This window comes from Notechis scutatus, chromosome 1 (assembly GCF_049901735.1).
Source record: "Notechis scutatus isolate UNSWTSFEM ecotype Mainland chromosome 1, rNotScu1.2, whole genome shotgun sequence".
Taxonomy (NCBI): domain Eukaryota; kingdom Metazoa; phylum Chordata; class Lepidosauria; order Squamata; family Elapidae; genus Notechis; species Notechis scutatus.
Window position 1 is genome coordinate 314,683,490 of NC_142009.1, and position 23,965 is coordinate 314,707,454.

At 39.2% G+C, this 23,965-nt stretch overlaps 1 protein-coding gene across 1 annotated transcript in view; it reads left to right on the top strand.

Moving 5' to 3' along the window:
• Positions 1-1,156: 1,156 nt before the first annotated feature.
• Positions 1,157-23,965, top strand: part of DHRS7 (dehydrogenase/reductase 7) — a 32,677-nt gene continuing 9,868 nt past the window's right edge. Inside the window, exons 1-2 of the mRNA XM_087952337.1 lie at positions 1,157-1,402; positions 22,858-23,010. Of these exons, the coding sequence (XP_087808463.1) occupies positions 1,273-1,402; positions 22,858-23,010 (283 nt within the window). The 5' untranslated portion in view covers positions 1,157-1,272. The remainder of the gene's footprint in view (positions 1,403-22,857; positions 23,011-23,965) is intronic.

A 23,965-nucleotide genomic window follows, 5' to 3' on the forward strand; every position in this document is an offset into this window, starting at 1 on the left:
TTCATTTTTCTTTACAGTGATGTCTGGAGGAAATTCTTGGATACCAGTCAGTATTGACTTAATTTAACTCCTCTCATGATCAACCAAGTTAAATTTAACATTGTATTCCAATTTTTTTTCCAAATGTTATATTTGTTATTTAGATAGGTCATTCCCAAGTTCAATAATCCTTGATTTATGACTGTAATGGAGCATGGAATTTCCATTCGGTTCCATGATAGTTCTAAGTTGAACCACCTACATGATCGACACAATGTTGCAACATCATTTGCTTTATAAATATATGCTTTTGTGAATGTTGACCCTTAGGAAAGATAAAAAAGGAGTGCAAGGAATGGAAACATCGACAAAAGAAATAGAAATAGGACAAATATTTTTTTTCTTCTGTGGGAAAAAAACAAACAAACGCCAGGAGAAGAGGGAAGTTGAGAAAGAAAAGGAAAGGAAAGAAAAAAGAAAAGGAGAAAAAAAGAAAAAAAAAGAAACTGGGCAAAAAAATTGAAAGAAGGTAAATGTAGCAGTAAAATTGACAACTCTAATTATTCATGTAAAATTCCTATGCATGTAATAGAAGTTGATCTACAGAAGACAGCACTTTTCAGAGCAGGTGGTTTATAACGTGATGGAAACTATTCTATTTAAAGGAGGAGCTAAGGGCAAAAGAGGAGAATAAGGTGATATTTAGTTAATGCTCACATCCTCCACCTTTTTTAATTTAGCTGCCACGGGAACAAACCACTCCGTTCTTTCCTTCTGCGATTTGGCTACTGTATCTCCTTCTCAGCTCACCATTGTCCCTAGGCACAAAAGCCTGTCATCTGGGATTCATTCCTCTCCCTTGACAGCTTTCATTCCCACGTTTTCACAAGAACGTCTAGCGACTGGCTGACGTCCAGACTGCTATTTCGAGCAGGGAAGCAACCCGTCGCCACTGCCCGAAACGCCCCACCCTAAACCGATCTCTGCCCCCCCAGAGCCCAAGCCGGCTACCCCCCCTTAAATCCCTTTGCAAAACAGAAATTGTGAGCAACCTCTTGCAAACCAAGCGGTGGGGGGACTGTAAAGGCCACATGATGAGGGGAGGCGGGGAGAAGTAACTCCACCCCCGCAAAAGCCATTCTACCCCGGGCAAAGGGCTTGTCTGTACCCAGCGGCCACTCCCTGCTTGGGACAGCGGGCGAAAAGGAAAAAAAAAAAGGCCAGCCTGCTGCTTATAAGAAGGGGCTCTTCTTGGTCTCAATTCCTGCCGCGCTCTCGCCTTCTCTACGCGCCATGGAGCTTTGCCTTCCGTGCATTGCGGTGTGGAGCTTCGTAGTCTACCTAATCCTTCAGGTCGTGCGCTGGATCCGAGGTGACAGCGATCTCACCGTGCAGTGGGCAGAATGGTGGGGCAAGAAGCCCGGTAAGTCAACCAGCGGAAGGTCTTCTCTCTTTCGCGGTGGCTCCCAACTTTTTCGCTTCAGTCTGCTTGGAGTTTGCTGCATCCTCCCTCATTCCTCCCGCGCGGGGACGTGGCACAAGTTCTCCGGGGCTGCGCGGGGCCGCTCGATTGCAAGAGTTAGCAAAAGGGGTTAAAGAAACAAGAAAAGAAAAGCGGGCGAAGGAGGAAGCGGCCGTTTCACAGTCCGGGCCAAATGCGAGAGTTGGATATCCGCCCATCCTGCGCCAAGCGAACCGACAAACGCGGCGCGATCTCCCGCACAACCGGTAGTTAAATGTCGGTGGAAATTACGGGGATGCTGCGAGATTTGTTAACATTTAAAGCTGAAAGCCTTCGTGTATTTGATATCTCCCAGATGTCGGGATTACAGTTTCTGGCTATTTGAAAACAGCTCTATTTACCCAAGCGTTTATTGGACCACGTGGCCAAATTGCCGTTTAGTTTGGTTTAGTTTACTGTAGTTTAGTTTACTTTATTTATTTTACTTTACTGCTTTTCTTTTCTTTTTTAAGAAAAACTATTTTACTATTTCAAATGAATTTTCTTTTATGCTTTCGAGCATTTTAGCAAACTTTTTTTTTTTTTTATTCTCTTCGAAACTGTTTTGGGATTTTCTGGGGAAAAAGAGGGATACGAAAACGTAACAAAGTTGAAATATACTCCTCACTCAGTGAAGCCTAGGGCTGGCTGCCAGATCTGGACTACAAAATGTCAGACTGCAGGATGGTTCTGTAGGCTCTTGCTGTCTGTCATCTGCAGTTTGTAGCCCAAAGCTAGTATTAGTTAATCAAGCACTGGCCATGCTGGCTGCAGATATGGAAACTTAGTCACCACTCTTGGAGATCTCCAGGTTGTGGCTAGGGTGTGCATAACCTCTCTCTTCTGTCCATGCAGTATTACTCATCAGCTTGGTTGCTAGAACACAAAGCTGCATTTACCGTATTTTAAAACTCTGTCCTTGAGCCAGTTTACTTGTGGAAACTGGACAGAAGTGGTTGATCAGGCCCATGTCAGATTTCCAGCTGGAGGCTAGCTTTTACAATAGGTTTTACAATCCGTTTATTTACCAATGATGAAAAGGGCTCACCTCTCCCCTGCTTTTTGAGGCAGGGAAATTCTTATGGGAAGGGAGGAATCCAAGAGTTTGTGGGAAAGGATTCTTTTAAGGCTATTCACAAAATCTTGACTAATGTGTGTATTTAGAGCCAAGCAGTAGCTTAAGTCTCAAGCAAGCAAGCAAGTCTGTTGTTTTTGCATTAGACTATGTGTAGTGATACTTTGCTTTTAGGTAAATGAAATATAACTTTTGTAAACCTGAAATTTTGTACCACCTAGTTGTAAGCAGGGATCCGTTTAAAACAAGGTAGGATGAAATGGCAGGTTTGCAAAACCTACATTCCATTAACCTAAAGACAGAGTTATAGTCTCATAGGGTTTAGCTACTTCGCTGTAACAACACCTAACAAAAGAGAAATAGAATCCACAATTCATCTGGTAGACTGAGTTTACTTTTATATTGGTGATTAAAGCACACATGTACACACTCACAGACACGCAATTCATTTTCTAGGGTGACAGCACTGGTATTTATATAAAGCCAAGTCTTGTGAACATGATTTTGTATATTGCTTCATTGGATTAAATGGAGGATTGTAATTTTTGTAAATTAAGCTTCATTACATTAAATGGAGGGTTGCTTGTAATATCCGTTTATTTAAACTTTAGTTAGATTTAGCTGTAGTACAGTATCTACTAATACATTTATTAATACCATATAGATCTTTTGCTGGAGTAATTATATTTAAAAAATAAACCAAAGTGTTGTAAGAGAATTATAAAGTCAGAAGGAACATTAGAGGTCATATTGTTCAGTTCTTACTAGGTGAAGGATCCATATTAGATCATCTCTGTCCAATTACATGAGGATCTCCAGCATTGGCGAATTTAACATTTCAGATGGCAGCCTGTTCCACTGGCTGGCAGCTCTTATAGTCAGGAACTTCTTCCTGATGTGTAACCTGAATCTCTTTCATAGTAGATTGAATTATAGGGAATAAGTCCACCTTTTGTTCTGTGTGACAGTCCAACCGAGACTGAGATCATGTCTGTCCATCACTTTCATTTCTAAAACACCTAAATTTATAACAATCAAAATATCTGAATAGTTCCGTCTATCCTACTTCAGTTTCTGGGCTCTCAATTACTATTTAAATAAATCCCCAGCCAAATTAGAATCTATACCCTGATATTGAAAAATATATAAAAATATTGCACAATTGTATCTAATCATTCTGATTATGTAGTAAAGAAACTGAGCAGTAATTGGATTTTTAAAAATTTTCTAAAAAGATTAAATAATTGCATTGCTATTTATTCTGTATATAGTTGTGTGCATGAACAAATTGCTGATTAAAGGCAGGAATCTAGAAGCAGTTAGTACAATTATGAGGTTTTGCCCGAAGCATTTGAAAAACAATCTTCGTGTGGGTGTTAATGTTGACAGTAGATTTGATAGTTTCATATAGACAGACAGTGTGTTGTTCAAACAGATGATACATTTTGTGTATTTTATATTGTACAGCATCTTTTTTGTACCATTACTTTGTTTTAAATTGCCCAGAGGCTGCCCTGTAATAATAATAAAGGAATAAATAATTCATTAAACTTGTAAACCATTAGTTTGCATGTATATATCTTACTCCCGGAAGGAACCTTGTAACTTGCAAATCCCCATGTTTATCCCTAACCACAGAGAAAGCCAAAACTCAAGGTCATTTATAACTAATTATTTCTGCTTCAGAAAGTATATACCTATAGCATAGACAGGTAGTCCTCGACTTACAACCACAATTGAGCCCAAAATTTCTGTTAAGTGACACATTTGTTAAGTGCTCCCATTTTATGACTTTTCTTGCCACAGTTGTTAAGTGAATCACTGCAGTTGATAAGTTACTAACAGGGTTATTAAGTGAATGTGGCTTCCCCATTGACTTTATGTGTCAGAAGGTTGCAAAAAGGGGACCCTATGACCCTGGGACACAGCAAAGGTTATAAATATGAACCAGTTGCCAAGCACCTGAATTTTGATCACATGATCATGAGGATGCCGCAAAGGTTGTAACTATGTAAAACGGTCCTAAGTCACATTTTTCAGTGCTGTTGTAACTTTGAATCATCACTAAACGAACCATTGTAAACCGACAACTACCTGTATACAGAATAAATGTGCTGCTCAGTGCAGGATTTTTTTTCTCTAGCAGTAGTCACCCAAATGATCCAAGGAAATTCAGATGAAGGATAAAAGAAGCAGCAGCATCCTCTCATGTAGTGATGACCACTAGCCAATAATAATCAGCTTCAACCGCAACAGCACAAGAGCACACAACAGATACAAACTCAATGTAAACCGCTCTAAACCTGATTGCAGAAAGTACAACTTCAGCAATAGAGTGGTCAGTGCCTGGAATGCAATACCTGACTCTGTAGTTACATCCTCAAATTCCCCATTCCTTTAACCTTAAACTATTCACTATTGATCACACCCCATTCCTTAAAAGGTCTGTAAGGAGCACAATCGTGCCTACCGTCCCTGTCGTTCTCAATTATTTGTACCTATTTCCTGTATTCTTACTCATGTTTATACTTATGCCTATTATTTTGTAAGCGATTGACAAATCAAATAAATAAATAAATAAAATAATTTTAAAAAGGGCTTAGATAAATTCATGAAAATAACTATCGGTGGTTACTAATTAGAATACCTGTATACATTACTCCAAGGGCTAGATTAGAAGATCCTGAGGTAGGTCAAGGATTTCAAACACCTGTATATTTTAAGATAAGCATTATTCATTGAGCTTTGTTTTGCTCAACAGTAAGAATAGTTGAATTCATGGAACACTTCAAACCAAAACAAAAAATGTCCTGTGGTGGCTTTTTTTGATAAATGAACAATCTATTACTTTTCCGTTCTTGTTTAGGTTGTTGGAAAGAGAAAGGCTTTTATATCAGAGTCCTTTGACAGTGAGATAGGTGATAAATAAATTTAAGAATTTTTTTTTTAGTTTCATTAACAAAATAATTCCTTCTAGGATACCAGTATCTATAGAAAAGTCTTTTTGTATAGAAATATTAAGAATGGATATTTTGAAAATTGTATCTCTTCTTAGAGATGTATTTATGGTTTGGTTAGATACATAAATTTCAGAATATCTTTGTTTTTATCCTGTTAGTTTTTTCTTTCCTTGTTCTTTACTATATTTTTCTTGTTTTCAATATCGTGTTGACACACCACGGTTTTATTTATTTAAAAGATGAAGCTCTAAAGTGAGTATTATATGGTTATATTAGAATAATATGAGAACTGCCCTGATCACAAGAAATACTTTCAAGATGAAGAAATAATTTCCATGAAGTTGTGGTTTACTCTTCCTTTATTTGCAATTGCACATGGTCTCTGCAGATGAATCATATGCTTTGTTACTCTTATCTACATAGCACAAGAATTATTGATGTAGAAACATTTTCCTCAAGTGATGCAACATGAGCAGAATATCAGAGTCAGAATGTCATCAATCAGAGTGACTAGTGTTGATATCTTATGAGGACAAGTTTATTGTTCTGACTGGCAGAATATGATGGATGGATTGATACCTGTCTGCCATATTAACTGTCTATCCAGCCCTTCATGGAAAGCTGTTAACATTGGTAAATTCAGTGTCACAAAATACAAAGGGGAAAAAAAACCTCATGAAGAATGAGAAAAACATCTGTGCAATTTATAAAACTAATAAGCTGAAATCAGCATTTGATTTATTAACATTTTGAATATTTTTTGTTGTTGTGAAGTCATGTCTGACCCATCGCGACCCATGGACAACGTTCGTCCAGGCCTTCCTGTCCTCTACCATCTTCTGGAGTCCATTTAAGCTCACGTCTGCTGCTCACGCCAATTGCTTCAGTGACTCCATCCAGCCACCTCATTCTCTGTCATCCCCTTCTTCTTTTGCCCTCAATCTTTCCAGCATTAGGCTCTTCTCCAGTGAGTCCTTCCTTCTCATTAGGTGGCCAAAGTATTTGAGTTTCATCTTCAGAATCTGGGCTTCTAAAAAGCAGTCAGGGCTAATCTCTAGGACTGACCGGTTTGTTTGCCTTGCAGCCCAAGGGACTGACAGGAGTCTTCTCCAGCACCATAGTTCAAAGGCCTCAATTCTTTAGCGCTCAGCCTTTCTTTCACACTATATTGCAACTGGGAAAACCATAGCCTTGACCATACACACTTTTGTTGGCAGGATGATGTCTCTGCTTTTTAGTATGCTGTCTAGATGTGACATAGCTTTCCTCCCCAGGAGCAAGCATTTTTTAATTTCTTGGCTGCAGTCCCCATCTGCAGTGGTCTTGCAGCCCAGGAAAATAAAATCACTACCTCCATTTCTTCCCCATCTATTTGCCAGGAATTGAGAGGGCCAGATGCCATGATCTTAGTTTTCTTAATGTTGAATTTCACAACTTTTGCACTCTCCTCCTTCACCCGCATCAAGAGGCTTTGTAATTCCTCTTTACTTTCTGCTATTAGAGTGGTATCATCTGCATATCTGAGGTTGTTGATATTTTCCCGGCAATCTTAACTCCAACTTTTGATTCATCTAGCCCTGCCTTTCTCATGATGTGCTCTTCATATAAGTTAAATAGGCAGGGCGAAAATATACAACCTTGCTGGACTCCTTTCCCAATTTTGAACCAATCAGTGGTTCCATGTCCAGTTCTCACTGTTGCTTGTTGACCCGCATATAGATTTATTTATTTATTTATTTTATTTATTTATTTGATTTGTCAATTGTTTACAAGATAATAAGTACAAGTGTATACATAGTTGTGAATATATGAAATGGGTACATATAAGAAAAATAAAAGAATAAGAGAAACAATAGGACAGGGACGGTAGGCACGTTGGTGCGCTTATGCACGCCCCCTACAGACCTCTTAGGAAGGGGGTGAGGTCAATAGTAGACAGTCTAAGGTTAAAGTTTTTGGGGTTTGGGGAAGAGACTACAGAGTCGGGTAGAGTATTCCAGACATTGACCACTCTATTGCTGAAGTCGTATTTCCTGCAATCAAGTTTGGTGCGGTTTACTTTGAGTTTGTATCTGTTGTGTGCTCTTGTGTTGTTATGGTTAAAGCTGAAGTATTCATTGACAGGTAGGACATTGCAATGTATGATTTTATATACCATGCTTAAGTCGGACCGAAGACGGCGTAATTCGAGGTTTTCTAGTTTTAGAATTTCGAGTCTGGTGGCGTAAGGTATTCTATAACGGGTAGAAGAGTGGAGAACTCTTCTTGTGAAATACTTCTGGACTTTCTCAATTGTGTTAATATCACATACGTGATAAGGATTCCAGACTGATGAACTGTATTCGAGTATTGGTCTAGCAAATGTTTTGTATGCTCTGGTTAGTAGTGAGATATTACCAGAGAAAAAGCAACGTAGGATTAGGTTAACAACTCTTAATGCCTTTTTGGCTATGTAGTTGCAGTGAGCCCTAGCACTTAGATCATTAGAGGTGAGTATTCCCAGGTCCTTTACAGAGCTTGGGTCATCAACAAGATCTTGACTATTCAGCTTGTATTTTATTTTCTGATTTTTTTACCAATATGTAAGACAGAGCATTTATTTGTTGAGATTTGGAGTTGCCATATGTTAGACCATTCAGATACATAGTCTAGATCTTTTTGAAGGGTAGTAGTATTGTCTGTGGTATTGAACAGCTTTACATCATCAGCGAAGAGAACGCAATTGCTCTTGATATGATCACAAAGGTCGTTTATGTAGATTATGAAGAGAGTTGGTCCTAGAACACTGCCTTGGGGAACACCACTATTGACAGGTACTGGATTTGATAGGGCGTTCCCAATTTTGACCATTTGTTGTCTGTTTGACAGGAATGCTTCTATCCAGTTATTCAGTTGTCCAGAGATACCATAAGATTTTATTTTTAGGAGTAGTTTGTCGTGTACCACTGAATCAAAGGCTTTGCAGAAGTCTATGTAGATTGCGTCTATTGCTTTGCCCTGGTCGAGTTGAGTAGTCCATATGTTTTTTGCAGTGTAAGAGTTGCAGATTACAGGATAGTTTTTTTCTGAAACCAAATTGTTTATTGGAGAGTAGGTTGTTTGTCTCTAAATGGAGGATGATGGATTGGTTAATAATTGATTCCATGACTTTACAGGTGACGCAGCATAAGGAGATTGGTCTGTAATTTTCAACTAGGCTTGGGTCTCCCTTTTTGAAGATGGGAATGACTGTGGCTTGTAACCATAGGTTGGGCAAGGAGCTGGTTCTGAAAGATTTTTCAAAGATTATGCTTAGAGGTTTGGCTATGGCAGCGGATAGTTTTCTTAAGAAGTAGGCACATATTCCATCCGGTCCAATAGATAGAGATGGTTTTAGGTTGCGTAGTGCTTTTTCAACGTTGTCTACTGTAAAATCGATATGTATTAGATCATTATTGTTGTCTGTGGTACGGCTAGGAAACATTGGGCATGATCCATTACTGTTTACAAACACTGAGCCGAAGAATGTGTTAAAGATGTTGGCTTTAATGGTGTCGTCGCTGCAGTCTTTACCATCAGGTCCTATCAAGGGAGGGATGGACCTTGAGTCTTTTAGTTTGTTGTTTACAAAATTGTAAAAAGCACGGGTGGAATTGGTGCTTAGAAGGTTTTCCTCTTGTTTAATGTGGTAATTGGTGCATTCGGTCTTTATCTGGTGGCATAAATTTTTGTATCGGTTTTTGAAATTAGCAACGTGACCAGATTTGTTTTTCCGCCAGAGTGATCTCTTTTTGGATTGAAGTTTCCTTATTGATATGGGTAATCTGCTTTTTGTTTTGTTTTTGGAGTTGTTGTTGGAACATATAGTTTGATGACTCTTTTGACTTCAAGTAAAAATATGTTGTAATGGTCTTCAACAGTATTGCATCCAGTGAATAGAGATTGCCAATCGAGGGATGAGAGATCGTTATCTATAAGATCATAGTTGCCTTTTTGAAGTTACAACTAGGGATGACATCGTTGTGGTGATTTTTGTGTGGACGTATGTTGAGGCAAAAGTCAATCATATTGTGATCACTACTGGAAAAGGGTTCTTTGGTTTGTATTCGGTAAATTAAATTCAAACTATTGCAGAAGATGAGATCGAGGCAGTTGTTCAGTCTAGTGTTGTTGGTTACTAGTTGTTCAAGACCTAGATTTGTAATAGCATTGAAGAAGGTTGTGTGTATGATTTCAGTTGTACAATTATTTAGGGTCCAGTCAATATGAGGTAGATTGAAATCTCCAAGAAAGATAAAAGGGTATGGGCAGGATGTAGCCCATGTTAGTAGTGTATTTAGCTTGTTTACATGTTCGATGTCATAATCAGGTGCTCTGTAACATAGTAAGAATCGAATTGTGATATTTAAGGATAGTTCACAGATGATGGTTTCAGGAAGGGCAAGCTCCTGGGTAACTTGGATATTTTTTAGATGTAAGGATTTTTTATAGAATATAGCAACACCACCTCCTTTCTCAAGAGACAAATAAGATGGTCTGGTACTCCCATCTCTTTAAGAACTTGCCGCAATTTGTTGTGATCCACATAATCAAAGGCTTTAGCATAGTCAATCAAGCAGAAGTAGATGTGTTTCTGGAATTCCCTAGCTTTCTCCATGATCCAGCGTATGTTGGCAACTTGATCTCTAGTTCCTCTGCCTCTTCAAAATCCTGCCTGTACTTCTGGTAGTTCTCAACCCACATTCTGCTGGAGCCTAGCTTACAGGATTTTAAGCATAACTTTACTAGCATGTGAAATGAGTCCAATGGTGCAATAGTTTGAACATTCTTTGGCATTGCCTTTCTTTGGAATTGGAATGTAAACTGACCTTTTCCAATCTTGTGGCCACTGATGAGTTTTCCAAATTTGCTGGCAAATTGAGTGTAGCACTTTTACTGCATCATCTTTTAAGATTTTGAATAGCTCAGCTGGAATACTGTCACCTCCACTAGTTTTGTCATTGCTCAGATTTCCTAAAGCTCATTTCACGTCACATTATAGAATGTCTGGCTCACGGTCAGTAACCACCCCATCGTGGTTATCAGGGATGGTAAGCTCGTTTTTGTGTAGTTCTTCTGTGTAATTTTGCCACCTCTTCTTAATCTCTTCTGCCTCTGTTAGGTCCCTGCCATATTGGTCTTTTATCATGCCCATCTTTAGATGAAACGTTCCCTTAATATTTCCAATTTTCTTGAAGAGATCTCTGGTCCTCCCTATTCTATTGTTTTCTTCTATTTTTTGCACTGTTCATTTAAGAAGGCATTCTTATCTCTTCAAGCTATTCTCTTGAATGCTGCATTGGGTGTATCTTTCTCTTTCTCCCTTGCCTTTCGCTTCCCTTCTTTCCTCAGCTATTTGCAAAACTTCCTCAGACAGCCATTTTGCTTTCTTGCATTTCTTTTTCTTTGGGATGGTTTTAGTTGCTGCCTCTTGTACAATGTTGCGAACCTCCGTCCATAGTTCTTCAGACATTCTGTCTATCAAATCTAATTCCTTAAATCTATTTGTCACCTCTACTGTATATTCATCAGGGGAGGACTGACCGGTTTGTTTGCCTTGCAGCCCAAGGGACTGACAGGAGTCTTCTCCAGCACCATAGTTCAAAGGATTTAGTTCAACTGGGAAAACCATAGCCTTGACCATACACACTTTTGTTGGCAGGATGATGTCTCTGCTTTTTAGTATGCTGTCTAGATGTGACATAGCTTTCCTCCCCAGGAGCAAGCATTTTTAATTTCTTGGCTGCAGTCCCCATCTGCAGTGGTCTTGCAGCCCAGGAAAATAAAATCACTACCTCCATTTCTTCCCCATCTATTTGCCAGGAATTGAGAGGGCCAGATGCCATGATCTTAGTTTTCTTAATGTTGAATTTCACAACTTTTGCACTCTCCTCCTTCACCCGCATCAAGAGGCTTTGTAATTCCTCTTTACTTTCTGCTATTAGAGTGGTATCATCTGCATATCTGAGGTTGTTGATATTTTCCCGGCAATCTTAACTCCAACTTTTGATTCATCTAGCCCTGCCTTTCTCATGATGTGCTCTTCATATAAGTTAAATAGGCAGGGCGAAAATATACAACCTTGCTGGACTCCTTTCCCAATTTTGAACCAATCAGTGGTTCCATGTCCAGTTCTCACTGTTGCTTGTTGACCCGCATATAGATTTCTCAAGAGACAAATAAGATGGTCTGGTACTCCCATCTCTTTAAGAACTTGCCACAATTTGTTGTGATCCACATAATCAAAGGCTTTAGCATAGTCAATCAAGCAGAAGTAGATGTGTTTCTGGAATTCCCTAGCTTTCTCCATGATCCAGCGTATGTTGGCAACTTGATCTCTAGTTCCTCTGCCTCTTCAAAATCCTGCCTGTACTTCTGGTAGTTCTCAACCCACATTCTGCTGGAGCCTAGCTTGCAGGATTTTAAGCATAACTTTACTAGCATGTGAAATGAGTCCAATGGTGCAATAGTTTGAACATTCTTTGGCATTGCCTTTCTTTGGAATTGGAATGTAAACTGACCTTTTCCCAATCCTGTGGCCACTGATGAGTTTTCCAAATTTGCTGGCAAATTGAGTGTAGCACTTTTACTGCATCATCTTTTAAGATTTTGAATAGCTCAGCTGGAATACTGTCACCTCCACTAGTTTTGTCATTGCTCAGTTTTCCTAAAGCTCATTTCACGTCACATTATAGAATGTTTGGCTCACGGTCAGTAACCACCCCATCGTGGTTATCAGGGATGGTAAGCTCGTTTTTGTGTAGTTCTTCTGTGTAATTTTGCCACCTCTTCTTAATCTCTTCTGCCTCTGTTAGGTCCCTGCCATATTGGTCTTTTATCATGCCCATCTTTAGATGAAACGTTCCCTTAATATTTCCAATTTTCTTGAAGAGATCTCTGGTCCTCCCTATTCTATTGTTTTCTTCTATTTTTTGCACTGTTCATTTAAGAAGGCATTCTTATCTCTTCAAGCTATTCTCTTGAATGCTGCATTGGGTGTATCTTTCTCTTTCTCCCTTGCCTTTCGCTTCCCTTCTTTCCTCAGCTATTTGCAAAACTTCCTCAGACAGCCATTTTGCTTTCTTGCATTTCTTTTTCTTTGGGATGGTTTTAGTTGCTGCCTCTTGTACAATGTTGCGAACCTCCATCCATATTCTTCAGACATTCTGTCTATCAAATCTAATTCCTTAAATCTATTTGTAAACCTCTACTGTATATTCATCAGGGATATGATTTAGTTCATACCTGAGTGGCCTAGTGCTTTTCCTTACTTTCTTCAATTTAAACCTAAATTTTGCAACAAGAAGCTCATGATCTGAGCCACAGTCAGCTCCTGGTCTTGTTTTTACTGACTGTATAGAGTTTCTCTATCTTTGGCTGCAGAGCACATAGTCAATCTGATTTCTGTGTTGACCGTCTGGTGATGTCCATGTGTAGAGCTGTCTCTTGGGTTGTTTGCTATGACCATCGTATTCTCTTGACAAAATTCTGTCAGCCTGTGCCCTGCTTCATTTTGTACTCCAAGGCCATATTTTGCATATTACCTTCCATTAAAATATTCTATGGCAGGTTACAAGATTGTTTTAACATGTAAAACCGTAGGTAAGATATGAGCCTATAGCTAAAATGAAAGGGCCCTCAGCAGATCCTTTAAAAAATATCTTGCATGGCATCTATCGCGGGGGTGGGATTCAGGTGATTCGGGTCGGTTTGAGCGAACCGGATGTTAATTTTACATCCAGTTCATTGAACTGGTAGTTCCAATGGCCGGCTGGTCCCACCCACCCTGCCCCATGCCTCCCGGGAGTCCCCATGAGGCCCGCCTGGCTCCCAGGTAAGTGCAGGGAGGCCTCCTGGGAGTGAAAATGGGGCACGGGGGTGCGGCGGCCCCCACACCCTGATTTTGCTCCCAGGAGGCTCCAGGGAGTCTTGCTAGGCCCCGTTTTGGACCTAAGAGGCCTTCCTGCAGCTTCCTGGGAGCATGCAGCCATCCAGTATGCCTGGATTAAATGTTTAGCCAAAAGGACATTTGGAGTAGTTATTTAAACCTAAATCTGGTCATCCATACCCTTGGAATGTTCTAGGTAAACAAAACTATGCTGTCTCCTAAAACTGTTGAAGCCGATCTTCTTTCTTTCTTCCATATCCTCCTCTTCAAAGCAAGTAAGTTGCTCTGCTTTTTCATGCCAGGCTTAGTGTGGGTAAGCTCAGAGTGGATTTTGAAGAGAACAGCTTACCTTTCGGTCTCATTCGTTTGCTCAATTTCAGAGCATACATTACACAATTTCCAAAGCATAATTCAGACTCTTCAGCAGTTTGCCTAGCTGCTGCTTCATGGTTACATCATTACTTCTATTGCTATCACAACCTTTATGGCGTCCAATGGCCTTTTAAATTTGACAAGCAAAAAACACAGTAAATATTTGTCACAGATATTTTCCCTTTTCCACTTTGTGGTTCGATATTTAACATGCTGTGTTACTATTCAGGCAGTTTGCAAACTTGTGTTTTTTGTTGTTGGAAGGCAACTCTGTAATTTGAAGATAGTGGTAAATTCTTGGTAATAAAATGACAAGTAGAAAGGCTCACTTCCACATAAGAAGGAAGGGGTTAAAAAGAATGAGAAGGTTAACCTTTGCTTTGTTTCCAATCTCCCATTTCATGACTTGGTCTTCATAAAAAGTAGCTCTGGAATTGAAGCCATATGTTTTAAAACAAAATTCTTTCTGTTTAAGAACAAGTATGCAAAAAGTTTCAAGATTAATCCAAGATGTTTAATGGCTTTAAATATCTGGGTGTTGTACTAAGGTTTAAGTAGAAAGAGGTTCCAGCTGAAAATATACCATGAATAGCATAGGGATGCATGGTAGCTCTCTTTCTTTCTTTCTTTCTTTCTTTCTTTCTTTCTTTCTTTCTTTCTTTCTTTCTTTCTTTCTTTCTTTCTTTCTTTCTTTTTTTCTTTTCTTTTCTTTTCTTTTCTTTTCTTTTCTTTTCTTTCTTTCCTTTCTTTCTCTTTCTCTTTCTTTCTTTCTTTCTTTTTTTTCTTTCTCTTTCTTTCTTTCTCTTAAAAGAAAGAAAGAGAAAGAAAGAGGGAGGGATGAATGGAGAAAGAAAGAAAGGGAGGGAAGGGAGAAAAAGGGAAGGGAAGGGAAAGTGAATGAGATATGGACGGATGGAGAGAGGGAGATGGATGGAGAGAAAGGAAGGACCACAAACCCTGGCACTAGACGCAGCTTCAGAGAATGCTTTGAAACAGCATAGCAATCCAGGGCTGGAAGGGACCTCGGAGCTCATCTAGTCCAACCCCCTTCTCCAAGAGCATTGTTAAAGTGGGTTTCTCTCTTTTGACCAACCCAGTCACATGACTACATAGCCATGCCCACTCAATCACATGACCACATAGCCACATCTACCAAGCCACGCCCACCCAGTCACGTAACCACAGCCAGGCCCACCCAGTCACGCCCATCAAGCCAGGCCCATAGAACCAGTTGTTAAAAATTTTGAATCCCACCCCGTCTACCCCAACTCAAAAAAGACAAAAATGTTGTTGGAACCAGAATTAAGATAAGAATTATATTTATAATCTTCATCTAGAAACTGAACTAAAATATGAGATTTTTTTCCCCTAAAAGCAGTAGCCATCATTTTCATGAAACTCCACAGGGATGGCTGGATGGGGCAAATATGAGCAAACACAGATTATCTCAGTAAACAAGAGGGAATCATATACAAGGAGACATTCTCTTAGGTAACCTGGACCCAAGAAGCACTTAATTAATTGGCATTTTATTCTATTTATATATCATGTTATATATGTTCTTGAAATATGTACATCGATTGACTTCTGGTGGTTTACAACAGTAAAAAACAGTAAAAAAATTAAAACCAAAACAGCGGGAAAAGCTCAGGTTCTTTCCATTAGGCACAAAAGCCAGCTGGGGGACTTTGGATCAACCCAAAGCATGCCCAGTCTTGTGACAAACTAGATGAAAAACAAAATCCCCGATCTCGCCATGCATTGACAAAGTTTTCTGTAAGAAGTAGGCAAGCCAGAGCAAACCAAGGAGACCTTGCAGCCATGTGGAACAGATGGTAGAAAAACCCCAAACAATACCAGAAATACAAGAAACAGAAGGACATCACTCATTGATCCCCAAACACCTCCAGAACAATTCATTTTTTAAAATTAACTTTTGGAAAGCTCTAAGGACGCTGCTGGCCTGTCTTCAAGAGGAACACTATTTTTTGTAAGAGGGCGGTCTAATAATATCCTCCTTCAAATAAGGATGATCTGGGTGGCTCACAACAATCAAAGCAAAGAGTTATAATAACCAATAAAAGAATAAAAGATGGCAAGAATAACGGAAGTCACTAATGCTAATGATTGAAACTCCTAATTGATAGTTAAAGGCCACATTAATCAAATCATCTGGAAGACAATTAAATTTTTAAATCTTCATAGCCCTTTATATATTTATAGATTGTTAATTCCGTGCTGTACGCAGCCCAGAGTCATTTTTTATGGTATGACAGGCCATGTAAATTTGATAAATAACATCTTGTAACTTTGCCAAGAAAACTGCAAGAATGTAGCCACAGAAGTCAAGTTAACAAATAACAGATAATCAGAGTTGGAAGAGACCTTTTAGGTCATCTAGTCCAACCCCCTGCCCAAGCAGGAGACCCCACACCATTTCTGACAAATGGCAGTCCAATCTCTTCTTGAAAGTCTCAAGTGATGAAACTCCCACAACTTCTGAGGGCAAGCTGTTCCATTGGTTGATAGTTCTCACTGTCTGAAAGTTTCACCTTATTTCCAGGTTGAATCTCTCCTTGTTCAGTTTCCATCCATTATTCCTTGTCTGGTCTTTGGGTGCTTTAGATAATAGCTTGACCCCTCCTCTCCGTGGCAGCCCCTCAAATATTGGAAGACTGCTATTCATGTCTCCCCTGGTCCTTCTCTTCACTAGACTAGCCAAGCCCAGTTCCTGTAACCATTCTTCATATGTTTTAGTCTCCAGTTCCCTAATCATCCTGGTTGCTCTTCTCTGTACTTTTTCTAGAGTCTCAACATCTTTTTTATAGTGTGGTGACCAAAACTGGATGCAGTTTTGGTTGACATAGAAGGTATCATTATTTTTAACAATACAAGGAGAGTTACCAGATCTACCCACAGTTAAATATGCATCAGAGGTAGCACACACTGGCTCAAAGGCTAGGAATTTTATCTAGAAAAATATAACTAACAACATCACAACAAACTACTGGAGATTCTGTGATCAAATTCTAGGAAGGTACAACACATTTCCTCCTGTTATTAATTAAATAGTGCTGTGTGTTACATAAAATGCTGAGTTGTCAATACCAAGAAGTGCATCATGCTGGTTAATCTTAATATCACTAAAAACATTCGAAACAAAAAAAAAAAGAGCTGAAATAAGTGAATAAACAGGGAATTTTCTGGGGAATTTAAAGGAGAGTCAGTTCAGATCCCCTCCTGTATAATAAATATTTTCATTAATGTTTTGGATGAATAAAAAGGAAGGATAATTATTAATATTACAATGTTAGGCACAGTAGCAACAAGACAGGAATAATATTCAGGAATGTCTGTATGATTTGGAGAAATAGGTGTAAAGAGTCATAATGATATAGATAGGTAGGGGGAGAGAGAGAGAGAAAGTGTTATTCACTTTTAAGACAACTGCACACGTATACCGTACCTAACTTGGTATTGTACTTGTGATAAAAGTGTTGAAATAGTAACTGAAGGCAAACTGAATATCAACCAGCAGTATTATATGGCTGCAAAGAAAGAACAAGTAGATCTAAGGTGCACCAAATAAAATCTACTTTGGAGACTATGAGAAGAAATTGTCCTACTTAATTCTGCTTTGGTCAGCCCTGACTTGGGAATTGAAACTCACGTTGTTTCTACCCATTCAGTGTGTTTAGGTAGAGGAGGATGCACTCCAGGTCTGCTTAATTAAAGTCATTCTGTTGGACCAAGGAACCTTCTCTATCATTGCCCTTGCCCTCTGGAATAGCACCCAAATTCCAAAGGTATGCACTCTTTAAGTTCTGGAAATCTCTTAAAACATAGTCCTATTCCCAGGCCTTGGGTTAGAATGGCTGTGGAACCCCCGTTCAGTCTTACGTGCTGAGAGTGCTGATTTTGTCTCTACAACCTTGGGGTTTTAGCTCCTGTATGTTGTAACTTATGCATTGGAAATATTGCAAGGAGTCTTTTTGGAGTTGGGCAGCCTTAACAAATATAATAAACAAATAAATAGCTCTGTGTGGCCACTAATAATATGAAGAGGAAGGATCTGTTTTCTCATCGTGTTAGAATTTCAGCACTGAATGTGTTCAAGATGACAGAATTGCAACATATGAAAGACAAATACAGTTCTTATAGTTTTACGATTTTGTGGAGTTTAGAACTTGTGCTCAACCATTGACATGAACCACAAATAGATCAGCAGAAGAAAATTATTCTTCTTTTTCTGCCCATTATGCAGTTAAATTATGAAATTTCTTATCAGAGTTATAGTAACAGCAGTCACTTTAGATGAGATTAAAAGGAGTCTGAATGCGTACTTTCCCAGAGCTTCAGATTATCAGTGGTTGCTGTATTAATGACTGCTTACTGTATTATCTTCTGGGTCAAATATACCAGGGGTCCCCAACCGCCGGTCCGCGGACCGGTACCGGGCGCGGAACAAGCCTTACCGGGCCGCTGGTTGCTGGGCGCCGCCATCTTTTTTGGAAAGCTCACCGAAGCGCTGTTTCGTCATAAAAGATGGCGGCGCAGCGCTTCGGTGAGCTTTTCCGGTAGAAAGCCATTTCTACCCGAAAAGCTCACCAGAAGCGCTGGCGCCGCCATCTTTTATGACAACAGCGCTCCGGTGACGTCACCGAAGCGCTGTTTCGTCATAAAAGATGGCGGCGCCCAGTTGACGCTGCACCGGGTCGCGGCGCCCAGCTGATGTCGGAACCGGCCGCGGCGTCGAAAAGGTTGGGGATCCCTGAAATATACCATTCGACACTGGTTGCTGAGAAGTGATAGTGGAAAGGCGTTACCACCCTCCAGTGAGCTTCCTAGATGCATTCAGTTAACTCCATGTGACACAAAATGTTAGACTCGATGCTCAGTATATTTTGTTCTTATGAAAACAATGTTCCATCTGCTAGCTGCATTGAGCAACAACAAAAACAAAAAGGATTGTTGAGATTGGTTACACCTTTGTACAGCAATCTTCTTCAATGACTTGAAATTCTAGAACTAGAAAACCTTGAATTACGCCGTCTTCGGTCTGATTTAAGCATGGTATATAAAATCATACATTGCAATCTCCTACCTGTCAATGAATACTTCAGCTTCAACCATAACAACACAAGAGCACACAATAGATACAAACTCAAAGTTAACCGCACCAAACTTGATTGCAGGAAATACGACTTCAGCAATAGAGTGGTCAATGTCTGGAATACTCTACCCGACTCTGTAGTTTCTTCCCCAAACCCCAAAAACTTTAACCTTAGACTGTCTACTATTGACCTCACCCCTTTCCTAAGAGGTCTGTAGGGGCGTGCATAAAGCGCACCAACGTGCCTACCGTCCCTGTCCTATTGTTTCTCTTATTCTTCTTTTATCTTTCTTATATGTACCCATTTCATGTATTCACAACTATGTATACACTTATACTTATTATCTTGTAAACAATTGGCAAATCAAATAAATAAATAAAAATAAATAAATAAAAATAAAATAAATAAAATGTGGTGTTTTCTGAATGTTTTAGAATTTGGCCATGTTGGCTGGGTATTAACATTGGCAGCCTGGCATAGCCAAAAGGCTTCAATTTAGAGACTGTTTGCAGGTTTAATCAGTTTTCCTAAAAAGGGGGATTTTGGTATAAGAGAGGTCAAGCAGAATGGTCAGAGCTTAGAACAACTCCTGTACAGTATGAAGAAAGACCTTTATTGGAAAGAAATAAAGTGATAGCTAACACAATTCTGAAAAAGGGTGAAAAATTTGAAATGAATAAGCAGATGTTTTTCTCTATTTCATAACACTAGAATGCAGAGTTATTAAAAGGAACTGAACGGTGGGGATTCTAGACAGAATAGTGGTGTTCCCCAAGGCAGTGTTCTAGGACCAACTCTCTTCATAATCTACATAAACGACCTTTGTGATCATATCAAGAGCAATTGCGTTCTCTTCGCTGATGATGTAAAGCTGTTCAATACCACAGACAATACTACTACCCTACAAAAGATCTAGACTATGTATCTGAATGGTCTAACATATGGCAACTTCAAATCTCAACAAATAAATGCTCTGTCTTACATATTGGTAAAAAAATCAGAAAATAAAATACAAGCTGAATAGTCAAGATCTTGTTGATGACCCAAGCTCTGTAAAGGACCTGGGAATACTCACCTCTAATGATCTAAGTGCTAGAGCCCACTGCAACTATATAGCCAAAAGGCATTAAGAGTTGTTAACCTAATCCTACGTTGCTTTTTCTCTGGTAATATCTCACTACTAACCAGAGCATACAAAACATTTGCTAGACCAATACTCGAATACAGTTCATCAGTCTGGAATCCTTATCACGTATGTGATATTAACACAATTGAGAAAGTCCAGAAGTATTTCACAAGAAGAGTTCTCCACTCTTCTACCCGTTGTAGAATACCTTATGCCACCAGACTCGAAATTCTAAAACTAGAAAACCTCGAATCGCCGTCTTCGGTCCGACTTAAGCATGGTATATAAAATCATACATTGCAATGTCCTACCTGTCAATGAATACTTCAGCTTTAACCATAACAACACAAGAGCACACAACAGATACAAACTCAAAGTAAACCGCACCAAACTTGATTGCAGGAAATACGACTTCAGCAATAGAGTGGTCAATGTCTGGAATACTCTACCCGACTCTGTAGTCTCTTCCCCAAACCCCAAAAACTTTAACCTTAGACTGTCTACTATTGACCTCACCCCTTTCCTAAGAGGTCTGTAGGGGCGTGCATAAGCGCACCAGCGTGCCTACCGTCCCTGTCCTATTGTTTCTCTTATTCTTTTACTTTTCTTATATGTACCCATTTCATATATTCACAACTATGTATACACTTGTACTTATTATCTTGTAAACAATTGACAAATCAAATAAATAAAATAAAAGAATAAAGTACTGCATTTAATACTGAGTTCATGGGATTTGTTACCAAAATATGTTGTGGTAATCTTCCTTTCAAAGATTAGAAGAGTACAGGTATTCCGTGAATTATAACCATAATGGAGACTGCCCATTAGGGTAATAAGTCATGGGTCATCATGTAATCAACCTGATTCTATAACTTTTTTTGCAGTGATCGTGAATCATCATGGTCATTAAGTGAGTCCATAGTTGTTAAGTAAATGCCATGGTTTTTAAGTGAACTCATTTTTCACTATGGGGCATTTTTGCAAAAAGCAGAAGTAAATGCCGATTTTCAGTGAAAATGCCATAAATTGCAGCCATGTGACTGCAGGATCCTGCAAAGGGTCATAAAGGCAGGCTGGGTTGCCAAGTGCTTGAACTGCATCATGTGACCATGGGGGGGGGCTGTGTGTGGTCATCGGAACTTCAGAACTGGTTCGTAAGTATCTTTTTGGTGTGGGGGTGCCTGTCCAAATTTCAAATGGTCATTAAGCAACTGGTTGTAAGCCGAGTACAAGGGAGGCGAGGGGAGTCAAGCTATTCTCCAAAGCACCTGAAGGCAGGACAAGAAGCAATGGGGGAAACTAATCAAGGACAGAACCAACCTGGAACTAAGGAGAAATTTCCTGACAGTTAGAACAATTAATCAGTGGAACAACTTGCCTCCAGAAGTTGTGAATGCTCCAACAGTGGAAGTTTTTAAGAAGAGATTGGATAACCATTTGTCTGAAATGGTCTAGGGTTTCCTGCCTAAACACGAGATTGGTCTAGGGGCATCATAAGTGCACCATCGTGCCTACCGTCCCTGTTCTACTGTCCCCATTTATTCGTACCTATTTCCTGTATTCTTACTCATGTTTATACTTATACCTATTTTCTTGTAAGCGATTGGCAAATCAAATAATAAAATAAATAGATGACCTCCAAGGTCCCTTCCAAGTTATTCTGCTCTCTATTCTATTCTATTCTATTCTATTCTATTCTATCCTCGCACTTTTTAAGTTATTATTATATTGTAAGCCTCCTAGAGTCTCTGCATCACCTAGATGGGTGGCATAGAAATGTAATAAATAAATAATACCTGTAGTTAAATAGTAATATATTAACTTCAGTATATCATTATGAATATCAGAATGCTATTTCATTCATGGAATGCATGGGGATTTCCCATTGGCATTTAATCACCATTGTGGGAAACTTCAGAACAGATAGGTCTGTGGCTTGATCCAGCATAACCTTTTTTTTTTCTTGTTTCTACCTTTGCTTAAAACGAAACAAATCTTCATTATATCCTGTATAGAGCAATAGCAAAAACAAGATTTTCACCATTATATGCTGTGAAAACTCCAGGTAGCCTTCTGTTTTCAGAATAAAGCTATGTATTCCAGAGCATATGCATGTCTAGTATCTTGTAGCTAAAGATGTAGACATATATTTGGCAGGCTTACTTGTTTGCTTTGTTGCCTGCAAATTTTGAAAGACCCAGCAAAGTCCTTGGGGATTTATGTTTGCCCAAAGGGTACAGAGTTAAAAAGCCAATGATGTCCTTAGGAAGATTGCTTTCTGTGAACCACCTTGTAGTTTGATTGCTTGCGTAAGAGTTCACATTCTTCTGCTGCCTAATGATGAACTGGCCTTAGCATCCTCTACGTAAGTTCAAGACAAGAAAGAACATTGACCCTTTAACAGAAATCTACTTATGATGTTTAGATTTTGTGGAGTTTAATCAGAAAAAGGTATGATGTAATGCAAAATAAAATAAATAAATAAATAAACATTTATTAGTCTTCAAATGTTTTAAGATACTGCTATCTTTGGTTTAACATTTATATTGTATTTTAAACCTGCATCATGACCTTGCTGAACCCGAGGGAAGGGGCAAACATGCCATAAGTCTCAAGTCCCTTCACGTCCACAAGAGATCCAAATGAATTCCATTGATTTTTATCTATCACCAATTTGCCTTGACCATTAGTAGTTCATATTCCTGTAGAGAGCATTAGCATGCAATAAACCTATATTCACTTGTACTGCCTAGACTCCTAATATTCTGTGCTTGACACCTATTCTTGTCATCTACTTTGCTGTTTTTTTTTTCTTCCCCAGAAAAGGAGCTGCCTAGGAAAGTTGTCTGGGTGACTGGTGCCTCCAGCGGAATTGGAGAAGAGTTGGCCTACCAGCTGGCCAAGATTGGCTCATGGCTTGTGTTGTCAGCAAGAAGAGAAAACGAATTGGAGAGGGTGAAAAAGAAGTGCCTTGGTAGGGACTATTCTAGAAGTCTGTGTGTGCAATTTCCTTTAACTAGGTTGCAAGAATTGCAAATACAATTACAGAACAAAAATTAGTGTGCCTCTTTTGGCATATTTATATTAAGTGCTGTGCTAATTCCAGTTAGGTTTCTGCAGCATCTGTCTGACCTTGCCTGGTTAAGTAAACTGGTCTAGTATTCAGTTGGGATGCTACCCAAAAACCAAGGCAGTAAGAAAGAAAATAAGAAATATTCCGGAAGGAAGCAACAGCAAACCATTTTGATACTGGTGCTAATGAAACTTGGCAATTACAGGAGGTATCATGCTGACGAGATTAGGAAAAAATGAATTATCACTGAACAGCTAATTGTCAATAAGATTATTTTGTCATTCTGATACTGTTTATGCCTTAGGCTGGTTGAGCTAGGCTGTAGTTGCCTAGGTGTTTAGCTTATCCAGGTTTCCTTCCCTTTTTTGATATATAGCCAAGTGGGGCAGAGAGGAAAGTTTTGGTGCTTTGCACATTATATTAGCTTAGCTCCTGAAAGGCGCCAGATTAATTATCTTTGTTTGACTTATGGCAAGTGATTTAATCATTAACAGATGCCATCATATGTAACCCATGACTTGAATTCTAATGTGTTGTTGTTGGAAGCAGAGGGCAGAGGAATCTATAGAATTTCAAAATCACTGGAGTTTTAGTTTAAAAAAAAAAACCCAACAGAAATCATAAACCTCAGATAAAACATACAGCATTAACTTTCAGATTTATCATTTAAAATCCAGTGCTCAGAGCTGTGAAATCATCTTATGTCTTTTTTGATTTCATTATGAAAGAGGGAGAGCCCTGCAGATCTGCTTCCAAATAAGTTGCTCTGAAACCACAGGTTGTCAAGTCACACCCCACAATACCTCCCTGGCATGTTGGTGCCCCACATTCTGCTGCTATTGAAGTGACATATGAA